Genomic DNA, 12,635 nt, shown 5'->3' on the forward strand with positions numbered 1-12,635 from the left:
TTTTGTTTTGTGGCATTTCTTAGGAAGAGAAGGAATAAGTGAGCTAAAAACAGTCTAGTGGCTGGAGAAAGACTCCTTGGAGCTTTTCTTCCACACATGGAGAAGTCTCTAGATACCAGAGCACATGTCAGAGCCAGGTAGATGTGGTAGCAGTCTCTGACCTCTGCACTGAGGCAGAGGCTGGAACCCTGGGGCAAGCTGGCAAGCTGAACTAGCCGGAACTGCTAAGCCTGGGTTCCACGAGAGACGCTGAGACGTAAAGACGATCGAGAGTGGTCAAGGAAGACACCCGATGGCAACTTCGGCCCTTCACACGCATGTGCAGTAGGTGCACCCACACACATGTGAACATGCATGTACACACCACATAGGCGTGTCGAAATGATGCTGCACGTAGAGGTGATGAAATGGACTTGGAAGGCATCGGAGAGAGTGTGGGAAAGGTGCAGCTGGGCGGTCGGAACGCAGTAGAAGGACGCACACATGAAGAGACTTCTAAGAAGTCGAGACAGGGCAGAATTCAATTTTGTTGAAGGACGGCGCTTGATACAATCTTCTGGGATGGACAGAAGGCTGGCAGATAGACATGACACCAGAGGGAGAGAAGCTGTGTCAGTGGGGTCCACATAAGGGGCCCCCAGCAGACGGTGTATTGCAGACCTCAGTACTGCAGGAAGCTGTGAAGGGCTTCGTGCCAGTGAAGGGTTTGTCTGGTACCTCTCTTTAGTCCTGAACGTTAGCTCTTACGGCTTTGTAGTGATGACTAAGAGGAGGGGCTTGAATAGTTAGACCAATAGCAGGAGGCAGGCTTTGCAGAACTAGGACTGAAGAGATGAGCCAGTGTACAACAGGGAGAGGGGACTGTTAACAGAAGCGGCTGGGCCTGTGGTAACGTCACACACAGGTGGCACTGTGGCTGGCAGAGCAGATTCTGGTCCTGTGGTGACGTCACACACAGGTATAACTGGATGACAGGGCAGATTCAAGGGTGGAAGTTGGAAACTCTGCTGAGGTGCAAAACACAATGGGCCGGCTCCCTGCAGCGCATTGTGTGTTGGCTCCTCATGGGTGCTCAGGCTATCAGGAGGGAAGCCGAGGGTGCAAGGGAAGGCGCTCCGGTGCTGTAGACCTGTGCCCTACAGAGAAGACACTGAGCCCATCCCGTCCTGGAATGAGCAGCAGGTGCCCTGCTTTGATTGTTCTGTCTATGGGCCCATCTACAGAGGAGGTAGTGGTGACTTCCTCTTGGCCCCCATGACACTCTCCCAGATCTTCTGCCCTGGATTTGAGATGCCTTTGGATGTTTCTCTGGAGGAGCCAAGGGATCCCAACCCTCTCCCCATCTACCTTCTACAGGATCCCACAGATTCTTTGTGTATACAAAAATGATAAGACACCTGCGTGACTGTTTCTGTTTGTTTCCCATGTAGGTTTTATGGCAGGCACACAGAGAAACCCCCAGATGTCTCAGTACGGACCTCAGCAGGCAGGACCATCCATGTCACCCCACCCTTCTCCTGGGGGCCAGATGCATCCTGGAATCAGTAACTTTCAGCAGAGTAACTCAAGTGGCACTTACGGTCCACAGATGAGCCAGTATGGACCCCAAGGTAATGTAAGCAAAGCATTCTCCGAATGCATGGTGGTGGGAGGGAGGGTTTGTTAACATGCTCATCAGGGCTTTAATGGTATAAACAGGCCTTACAATTCTGGTGTTTGCTATGGCAGGTGGTGAAGTTAATCAAAGCCATGATGATAGAAGGTTCAGCCACTATCCTAGCATGTAGGGCTTGGACTCTGGATGCATGCTCACATAGGAACGGTGCAGACCGGGTCCCGGGATGTAGCTCCAAGTGCTGGTGAGGAAAGGCACAGCCGCATCCTCAGAATGTCTGTTTAAATTGGCCAATCGTGTACCTGCCAGTTCTTAGAGCACACACACACTGGTAGCCTCTCCACTGTCAGGACCACAAGCTGCCTGCTCAGCAGGGTGCCTCCAGTCCAGGGCCTAGTCTTTCCTCGGGTACTCCAGAAGATACACAGTAGCTCCCACTATCCTGACCCTTGCATCCTGACAGAACACAGGCTGACACGGATACAGGTCTGAGGATGGGAAAATGCATAGAACCGTACCCACATACAGTCTCCGTGCTGCCTTGCTGAAGTGTCAGGTCTGTGTAGAGCCCTGTTTGCCACGACTTTCAAACTGACACGTGTATTTTGGAGTCACTTTTGGTAGTAAGACATTTAAAGTATCGCGCCTGAATTATATTTAGTGTACTGAAATTAGACATTAGTGGGTCATTTGGGTAGACTGATACAATCTGGCACGGTTGCTTGGAAAACCACGTATCTGAGGATTCCGGGAACATTCCGAGTTAAGACAAGTGTCCCACAGACGGGCAGTGGCTTCTCCCCACAACCAGAGCTGAGCCTGCCCATGGGAAGCTGCGTCTCATTGGGATCTGTGTCTGTGGAATAAACAAACCGAGGCTCCCAGAGCCTGGCCAGCCTGTGAGGCCCTCTGAGGGTCAGCAAGTGTCCTGAAGGCCTGGAGACCCTGGCTTGTCCAGGAGCAAGTACTTCTCATCTGCAAACAGTGACTCACCAGTGTCTTACCTTGAAGCCCCGTCTCTAAAAGATGTTAGGTATCCTTAGAGTTATTGTCGATGGGACAGTTTCTTTCCTCATGTTGCTTTATCGTGCCTATCTTCCGGCTACTTCTGTTGCTGGGAGAATATGAGACTACCCCATTAACCCTTTCCAAATGGCCCCTTCCTGCCTTGTTTATACGAATGTGGGCAGGGTGGGCAGGACCTTAGGGTTTGCTATGACTGGCCTCACAGCACGTTGTGAAGTCGTCCGTGCTGCTCATACAGCTTAGGAGCAGTGAGGAGCCCGGGTCACAGCTGAGCTGAGGTGGACCCTGTGGGAGCCCACTGCATGGGCTCTCACAAGCAAAACTGGGCTCCTTAGCTGCCATAGAAAGAAGCTTGGGCAAGTGTTTGTAAATTCTGTAGTTGCAAAAGGTGTGGGCCTTTCCTGAGATGTGTTTGGACAAGGCTGGAGCCATTTTCTCAGAACTGGGGCTACTGAGGGTCTCAGCCTTGACCTCAAACCATGTGGGCTTCATGCAGGCCCATGTAGGCTTCATGCAGGCTTTACACAGGAGCTCTGTGCTTGTGATTCCTTGGATCCTCTGAGGAGTGCTGTGTGCGTAAGACATGAGCTCTGCTATAGCAGTTGAGATGGGGAAGGCCATTGCTGAGAAACGGATTTCTTGTTTAGACAATCCCTTCATCTCTCCAAGTCATTGCATTGAACTCCCCTTCGTTTCAGAACACTGAGCCAGGCAAATCCGCCCTCACACAGACTGCTCTGTGTCACAAACCCTTCCCGTGACTTCCTTTTCCCCCAGAAGGAACATGTTTATATCGCCATGGAGGGAAGTTGCTTCCTGGTCTGGCATTCTACCTCTTTGCTTCAGTTCGAGGGTCTTTTCCACAGCACAGCCCCTGGATCCTTGCACAGCAGGGGTATTTCGTCAGGAAGGCATTTTGTGGGTTTCCCGGTGCAAGATGAAGTCAGAACAGTCGGAAGCAAGGGTGGTGTTCCTCTCTGGGTCCTCTGTCCAGCCTCGCCATCTCAGGCCTCTGACCGAGCCTTCTTCCTGTGTGGCATCAACACCATGATCCACCCCAAGCCACGGCCCCGCCTCAGGTCCCACACAGGCACTAGTGATCTTAAACCAATGTCCAGTCTCTGCCCATGTTCAACTCCAGGCCCTGCCTTGTCCTAGCAAGCACTAAGGGATAGGACCTGACATGCTATGGTCAGGGACTGCATGCCTATGCCTTCCTCCTTGGCACTCCCGTGAGGCAGAGACCTCTAAAGGATTCCCCTTCTTCATCTTAATTACTGGTAAAGTAGCTCTAGTGTCTTCTTCTTCTAGGTCACAGTCAGAAAGACACCACTGTGCAGGACAGGTCCCTAGTCTCAACCCTTGGTCTGTTCTTATGACGACTTTATCCTGGGGTTCTTTTTTTTGTTGTTGTTTTTTTGTTTTTTTGTTTTTCGAGACAGGGTTTCTCTGTGGCTTTGGAGCCTGTCCTGGAATTAGCTCTGTAGACCAGGCTGGTCTCAAACTCACAGAGACCCGCCCTGCCTCTGCCTCCCGAGTGCTGGGATTAAAGGCATGCGCCACCACCGCCCTGCTGGGGTTCGTTTGTTTTAAGGGGAAGACACTTTACAGCTTCTTTGGCTAACCCATTTTATCGTCAGAGGTAGCAGCTCCCAAACTGTTATTAGCCAAAGAAGCCAGGGCTGCATGTGGTTGCTCACGCCTGTAATCCCAGCATTTGGGAGACAGAGGAAGGAAGATCACTGTAAATGGGAGGCCAGCCTAGGCTACTTAATAAGATAGTGTCTGGAAAAAACGAGAACAAAACTAAACACAAACCAATGTTTATTGTGCGCCACTGAGGGCGGGGTCACATCCTGAGCAGTGTCCACCTTTGAGCCAGGAGATCAGGCAGTTTTTCTCTGCATCTCTAACATCTCTAAGGTGCACACTCCGCATCTCTAAGGTGCACACTCCGTCTTCATGCAGGCTGCTGGTCTGTTCTGAGTGAGCCAGTCAGCACTTTGCAGATGAGAAAAGCAGACTTTGGCAGGGTGGCCTGTGTACCCTTCATCCCCACAGGTAGGATCAGGCTGAGTGATTGCAGCAGCCACTCCGTGGCTACCAGCTACCCTTCCCAGGTCTCAGGCTCCTCCTTCATTGTGCGCTTAAAGACTGACTTCTTCCCTTCAAGAACAAAGACCATCTTGGAACTTTAGGAATGGGAAAGTCTCAGAAACACTAAGGGCCCTGACAAGCGTGCTAATTCACAGCTGTAATCCCAGCACAGAGGAGCTGAGGCAGGAGGATTGCTGCAAGTTTAAGCTCAGCTCAGGGTATAGAGTGACTCTCTGACTCAAAAAAAAAAAAGTTAATTAAAATTTAAAAACTTATAATGAAGAAGGAATATGAAGGAGATTAGAGAAATAATTTCTATGATTTACAGAAGGGAAGGGTGTTAGACATACAGCATGATGCCTTAAAATTGAATTATTAAGTATTCAAATAAGATGAAACCAAGCTAAATGTGTAAAGGTGTCTAATTACAGCATAGTCTATGAACTAGCACTTCCCTACCTTCAAGCAAGCACATGTAATAACCACCCTTGCAAAGTGTTTACGAGGAGAGAGGGCCTCGGGGACTCACTTCTACAAATAGAAGGGAATTATGGAATTAGCGTTAATTATTAATGATGAATTTGGGGGAAAGAGGGCAGAAATCGGTCTGATCTCCATAGCCGCCTGCTTCTTTCCGAGGAAAGCATCTCACACTGGCCATCCTCGGACCCTTTTCAGCTTGGGTCCCTAACCCAGAAGCAAGGGTCCAGCCTCAGTTTGCTGGCACAAGCAGCATCGCCCTCGGCAGGTAACGGACTCTGTAAAGGCGTCTGGAGTCTGCACGGGCTTCAGCTGCCTTCGGTTTCTCCAGTGTGTATCTGAGGACATTGTCTGGGGAGCTGTAATCATCAGTTACTTTGGAAAAGGTGTTTTCAGAAAGGCTTCAGGGGGTTGCTTTAAAGCGATGAGACACCGTCTGAGTCCTGGACTTTCCTTCCTCTCTCAAATTCAGAAAGATCAAGTTGTGAATGGTGTTCAGGTGGAGTGAGCGCTGCTCCAGGACTGTGAATTGCATGGCAATTTAGCAACTATTTCAGGTCCAGGGATGTGAGGTGTAAATGTCAGAAGCTGTCCGCCTGCTAACTGTTGAGAGTCCCACGTGGATGCCCAGTGTCACGGTGACCCAGGGCTCCCATCCTTTAAGTTCCATCGAGTCTGAAGACTCAGTGCGTTCTGTCCCCCCACCCCCACCCCGCGCCAACTCTACTGGAGACTGGCACAGCCTGGTTAGCCTTCCAGACGCTGTCTCTGTGCGGGGCTTCCCTTCATGCCCCTCCCAGTAGGCAGAGGCTGTTTATTTGTTTTCTGGCTGCCCAGACCCGAAATAATCACTCAGAAACTATATTAATTGCAACACTGCTTGGCCAATGACTCTAGCGTATTCCTAGCTACATCTTACATCTTAAATCTACCCATTCCTTTTATTTTGTATTTTACCACAAGGCTCATGGTTTACCTGTAAGGTTCCAGGGCATCTGTCTCCGTGGCAGCTACATGGCATCTTCTCAACTCCGCGCTCTCTCTCTCTCTCTCTCTCTCTCTCTCTCTCTCTCTCTGTGTGTGTGTGTGTGTGTGTGTGTGTGTGTATCTTTTCCAGCATGGTTATATTCTGTTAAGCCGTTGGCCAAAAGCAGCTTCTCTATTAACCGCTGGTAATAAAACATATTCATAGCATAGAGGGAATCCCACATCACTCCCTTCATTTCCCCTTGAAACAGCTGACAATATGCTTGTTTTTTTTAATATTTATTTATTTATTTATTATGTATACAATATTCTGTCTATGCCTGAAGGCTAGAAGAGGGCGCCAGACCTCTTTACAGATGGTTGTGAGCCACCATGTGGTTGCTGGGAATTGAACTCAGGACCATTAGAAGGGCAGAAATCAACAAAATAGAAACACAGAAAACAGTCCAAAGAATCAATGAAACAAAAAGTTGGTTCTTGGAGAAAATCAACAAGATCGACAAACCCCTATCCAAACTAACTAAACAACAGAGAGAGAACACGCAAATAAATAAAATCAGAAATGAAAGGGGGGACATAACCACAGACACAGAGGAAATCCAGAGGAATCATTAGATCTTACTATAAAAGCCTGTATGCCACAAAACTGGAAAATGCAAAAGAAATGGACATTTTTTTAGATAAGTACCATATACCAAAGCTAAACCAAGACCAGGTGAATGATCTAAATAGACCTGTTAGTCGTGAAGAACTAGAAACTGTTATCAAAAATCTCCCTTCCAAAAAAAGCCCAGGACCAGATGGGTTCAACGCAGAATTCTACCAGAACTTCCAAGAAGAGCTAATACCTATACTCCTTAACGTATTTCACAATATAGAAACAGAAAAGTCATTGCCAAATTCCTTTTATGAAGCTACAGTTACCCTGATACCAAAACCACACAAAGACCCAACCAAGAAAGAGAATTACAGGCCTATCTCACTCATGAATATCGACGCAAAAATTCTCAATAAAATACTGGCAAACCGAATTCAAGAACACATCAGAAAAATTATCCATTATGATCAAGTAGGCTTCATCCCAGAGATGCAGGGCTGGTTCAACATACGCAAATCTATCAATGTAATCCACCATATAAATAGACTGAAAGAAAAAAACCATATGATCATTTCATTAGATGCTGAAAAAGCATTCTACAAAATTCAACACCCCTTTATGATAAAGGTCTTGGAGAGAATAGGGATACAAGGGTCATACCTAAATATAATAAAAGCTATCTACAGCAAACCGACAGCTAACATTAAATTAAATGGAGAAAAACTCAAAGCCATCCCACTAAAATCAGGAACAAGACAAGGATGTCCACTCTCTCCATACCTCTTCAATATAGTGCTTGAAGTTCTAGCAATAGCAATAAGACAACATAAGGGGATCAAGGGGATTCGTATTGGAAAGGAAGAAGTTAAGCTTTCGTTATTTGCAGATGATATGATAGTATACATAAGCGACCCCAAAAATTCTACCAAAGAACTCCTACAGCTGATAAACACCTTTAGTAGCGTGGCAGGATACAAGATCAACTCCAAAAAATCAGTTGCCTTCCTATACACTAAGGATAAGGAAACAGAGAGGGAAATCACAGAAGCATCACCTTTCACAATAGCCACAAAGAGCATAAAATATCTTGGGGTAACCCTGACCAAGGAAGTGAAAGATCTATTTGACAAGAACTTCAAGTCTTTGAAGAAAGAAATAGAAGAGGACACCAGAAAATGGAAGGATCTCCCTTGCTCTTGGATTGGGAGGATCAACATAGTAAAAATGGCAATTCTACCAAAAGCAATCTATAGATTCAATGCAATCCCCATCAAAATCCCATCAAAATTCTTCACAGATCTGGAGAAAACAATAATCAACTTTATATGGAAAAACAAAAAACCCAGGATAGCCAAAACAATCTTATACAATAAAGGAACGTCTGGAGGCATTACCATCCCTGACTTCAAACTCTATTACAGAGCTACAGTATTGAAAACAGCTTGGTATTGGCATAAAAACAGAGAAGTCGACCAATGGAATCGAATAGAAGACCCTGACTTTAACCCACAAACATATGAACACCTGATTTTCGATAAAGGAGCTAAAAGTATACAATGGAAAAAAGAGAGCATCTTCAACAAATTGTGCTGGCAAAACTGGATGTCAATCTGTAGAAGAATGAAAATAGACCCATATCTATCACCATGCACAAAACTCAAGTCCAAGTGAGTGAAAGACCTCATTATCAGTCCAAACACACTGAACCTGATTGAAGAGAAAGTGGGAAGTACTCTACAACACGTGGGCACAGGAGACCACTTCCTACGTATAACCCCAGCAGCACAGACAGTAAGGGCCTCATTGAATAAATGGGACCTCCTGAGACTGAGAAGCTTCTGTAAAGCAAAGGACACTGTTGCTAAGACAGAAAGGCAACCCACTGACTGGGAGAAGATCTTCACCAACCCTACAACTGACAAAGGTCTGATCTCCAAAATATATAAAGAACTCAAGAAACTAGTAAAAGGCTAATCAACCCACTTATAAAATGGGGCACCGAGCTGAACAGAGATCTCTCAACAGAAGAAGTGCAAATGGCCAAAAGACACCTAAGGTCATGCTCAACTTCCTTAGCGATCAGGGAAATGCAAATCAAGACAACTTTAAGATACCATCTTACACCTGTCAGAATGGCGAAAATCAAAAACACCAATGATAGCCTTTGCTGGAGAGGTTGTGAAGAAAGGGGTACACTCATCCATTGCTGGTGGGAATGCAAACTTGTGCAACCACTCTGGAAAGCAGTGTGGAGGTTTCTCAGGAAATTTGGGATCAACCTACCCATGGACCCAGCAATACCACTCTTGGGAATATACCCGAGAGAGGCCTTATCACACAACAAAAGTATATGCTCTACTATGTTTATAGCAGCATTGTTTGTAATAGTCAGAACCTGGAAACAATCTAGATGCCCTTCAATGGAAGAATGGACGAAGAAAGTATGGCATATATACATATTAGAGTACTACTCAGCAGTAAAAAACAAGGACTTCTTGAAGTTTGCAGGCAAATGGATGGAAATAGAAAACACCATCCTGAGTGAGGTAAGCCAGACCCAAAAAGAGGAACATGGGATGTTCTCACTCATATTTGGTTTCTAGCCATAAATAAAGGACATTGAACCTATAATTCGGGTTCTTAGAGAAGCTAAATAAGAAGGAGAACCCAAAGAAAATCATATAGGCATCCTCCTGAATATTAACCTTCATCAGGCGATGAAAGGAGACAGAGACAGAGACCCACATTGGAGCACCGGACTGAAATCTCAAGGTCCAAATCAGGAGCAGAAGGAGAGAGAGCACAAGCAAGGAACTCAGGACCGCGAGGGGTGCACCCATACACTGAGACAATGGGGATGTTCTATCAGGAACTCACCAAGGCCAGCTGGCCTGGGTCTGAAAAAGCCTGGGTCAAAACTGGTCTCGCTGAACATAGCGGACGAGGAGGACTACTGAGACCTCAAGAACAATGGCAACGGGTTTTTGATTCTACTGGACCTATTGGTTTCGTGGGAGCCTAGGCAGTTTCATGAATGCTCACCTTACTAGACCTGGATGGAGGTGGGAGGTCCTTGGACTTCCCACAGGGCAGAGAACCCTGATTGCTTTTTGGGCTGACGAGGGAGGAGGACTTGATTGGCGGAGGGGGAGGGAAAGGGGAGGCGGCGGTGGGGAAGAGACAGAAATCTTTAATAAATAAATAAATTAATTTAAAAAATTGCTCCCAATAAATAATGTTTTCTAAACTAAAAAAAAAAAATGGGAAATAGTGAGCAAGGTAAATGCATGCTTACCCTAATCATAAATGCCTGTGTTTTTATTTCATGTATGTGAGTGTTTGCCTGCATGTATGTGAATGCACCCGCCTTGTGTATGCCTGTTGCCCACAGAGGTCAGAAGACCTCTTTTTCTTTGGAACTCGAGTTTACAGGTTTTGAGCTGCTAGGAACCAAACCCAGGTCCTCTGCAAGAGCAATAAGCACTCTTAACCAGGAAGCTACCTCTCCAGCCCCGCGAATGTGTTTCTTTAATAGCAGATAGCGACTCATACAGGTTGTTTCTATCCAAGATAGAAGGTTTAAGTTCTGAAGCCTATCATACTTTGTCCTTCTCAGCATAGGAGAATCATACCGGTCCTTGCCCTTTGTAGCCTAGGCACAAGATCTCATGTGAGAGCAACAATATTCAATTTAAGAACAGGAACTTGGAGTATTGATTATGACTATCCGCTACCAACATGCTCGAGTCAGATTCAACATTATCTGCAGCCCTCCTGAAATAATGGTGGTGACTTAAATAGCGTCTAGCTGCCGCTTCCTCTATGTGGTGCTTGAATGTAATCCTGCTGGGCTGAGATCTGAATTCATTCGTGACTGATTTCCCAACGCTGGTGTGCCAAGATGAACCCACTTGAAACCGGTGGGCTCTCGGACTTGGCTGCAGGAGCAGTCCAGCTGAGGTGGGCTGGCCCAGCATCTGCTGCCTTCATTGTGCCTAATGCTGCACCCATCTGTTTTCTGTCAGAGCCAGTGCCAACAAATTACTAATCTATTAGAGAACCATGGGATGAAGACTGCACTCCTCAGTCCTGGCCTTTCCTCTCACATTTTGCTTGGCTTACGCATTTGGATTCTGTTTGTTGGAGCACAGATATGAGCTATAGTCTACATAGAGTGGGTGGGTCATGCCCTGCCCCATCCACTCATCTTAAACGTGGTGGGGAAGCGGCCCCAGTGTCCTGTGGCTCCCGGTGGTAGCGCTGCAGGCTCTGTCCCTTTAGCGTGGCATCTCTCTGATGACAGTGCCACTGTGTGGGGAAGTTAAAGAACTTGGAAGGGCCGTGCTGCCAGGCAGTGTCAGGAGCAGGGCTCGGCTCTCCGTGCTAAGGCCTGTGCTTTACCCTGGAAGCCATCGGAGCCTCAGAAAGTGTGGTCATCTAGGCACATGGGTTTAGTGAGGAAGGCTTTTAACGCGTCCAGGAAGAGAAAGGGGACTTTGTCTTTCTTCCCCCACACAGAGGCCTCTATAATTAGAGCAGCTCCCTAGACATGTGATTCTGAGTCAGCCTGACTGAAGCAAATAGAGTGAGAGCCGTAACCCCAATACAGGCTGCACATCAGAGCCCCGTGTCCCACACTAACCGTCCAGAGTCCTTCCTGCCGAAGCTGGAGCCCCACTACAAATCAGCCCCAGAGTCTACGAAGAATGAGAGCTTGGGGCAGGATACAGGACAGTCAGGAAGGCGGGGCCGTTCTTTCGTCTGTGGATCTTCATCAGGATCCATCAGCATTTTAGGCCCCCACTCCACAATGAGTCAGACCAGAACGGGAGATCTCTGTCTCTTAGCACAGTAAGCAAAGCCCAGTAAGGCCAGGAACTCTCTTCTCTAGTAAAATGGCAGAAAGAGTGGAGTGCAGTTTGCAGTGGCCATATCTAGTCTAGATGCTTGTTTTAGAGCAAGATTCAAGTGCCTTTTTCTTTTTTTGTTTGTTTTTTTGAGACAGGGTAGCCCTGGCTGTCCTAAAACTCACTCAGGTTGGCCTCAAACTCACAGAGATCCACCTGCCTCTGCCTCCCAGAGTGCTGGGATTAAAGGTGTGTGCACCACCACAAGCTGCAAGTGTCATTTTCAAAAGGAAAGGGGCTTCTTCCCCAGGAGCCGTTCATCAGGTGTTGGGAGGGTGCGAACTAGTGTCCAAGTAATAGTGTGGGCCTGTGATCATTTGCTCACACTGTAGATGAGTTTGTTTGGGTAAAAGCAAAGCCAAAAAGGAGCTGAGACAGAGATACTGCAGGATGGGGCTGTGACATCAGTGAGGGGAGGCAGAGTCACAGTGCCTGCTCATTGGGGAGAGCATCCATTGTACCAGCTTCCTGAAGATCCAGGAGAGTGCTACTCCTGCTGAGCTGGCCCTCTGCGGGCAGGTGACTCAGAGGTGGGACCCCCAGAAACCACTTTAGAACTTTCTGGAAGAAGTTTTCAATTGTGAACAGTCTCCATGTATTTTAAGACTTTGTTTAAGAACATTCCAACTTTGCAGAGGTGCTGCGTGCAGGGACAGCCTGCCGTCGTCGGCCTGCCTCATAGTTATCACATCTTTATGCCCCTCCTCCGAGTCCTCAGGTTTTCGTCTCTTTATTGGAATCTGTTGTTGGACTTCCTTTTATTCTAGCCCCACATCGGAACATGAAAATGGTGGTGGTTGTTTTTTCTCTTAGGCGCCTTGGCTCTTTTGGGGGCCCACCACCCAGCTCCCAAATAAATCACACATAGAGTCTCATTATTTCTTATAAAAGCCCGTCCTTAGCTTGGCTTATTTCTTGCCAGCTT

General features: G+C 47.1%; 1 protein-coding gene across 4 annotated transcripts in view; it reads left to right on the forward strand.

Moving 5' to 3' along the window:
* Positions 1-12,635, forward strand: part of Arid1b (AT-rich interaction domain 1B) — a 355,383-nt gene that overhangs the window by 292,892 nt on the left and 49,856 nt on the right. For all 4 annotated transcript variants that reach the window (XM_050135732.1, XM_050135733.1, XM_050135731.1 and 1 more), the window contains one exon: positions 1,431-1,610. In XM_050135732.1, the coding sequence (XP_049991689.1) occupies positions 1,431-1,610 (180 nt within the window). The remainder of the gene's footprint in view (positions 1-1,430; positions 1,611-12,635) is intronic.

The sequence above is a fragment of the Alexandromys fortis genome, unplaced genomic scaffold (assembly GCF_014885135.2).
Source record: "Alexandromys fortis isolate MF-2015 unplaced genomic scaffold, M_Fortis_MF-2015_v1.1 scaffold_23, whole genome shotgun sequence".
Classification (NCBI taxonomy): Eukaryota; Metazoa; Chordata; class Mammalia; order Rodentia; family Cricetidae; genus Alexandromys; species Alexandromys fortis.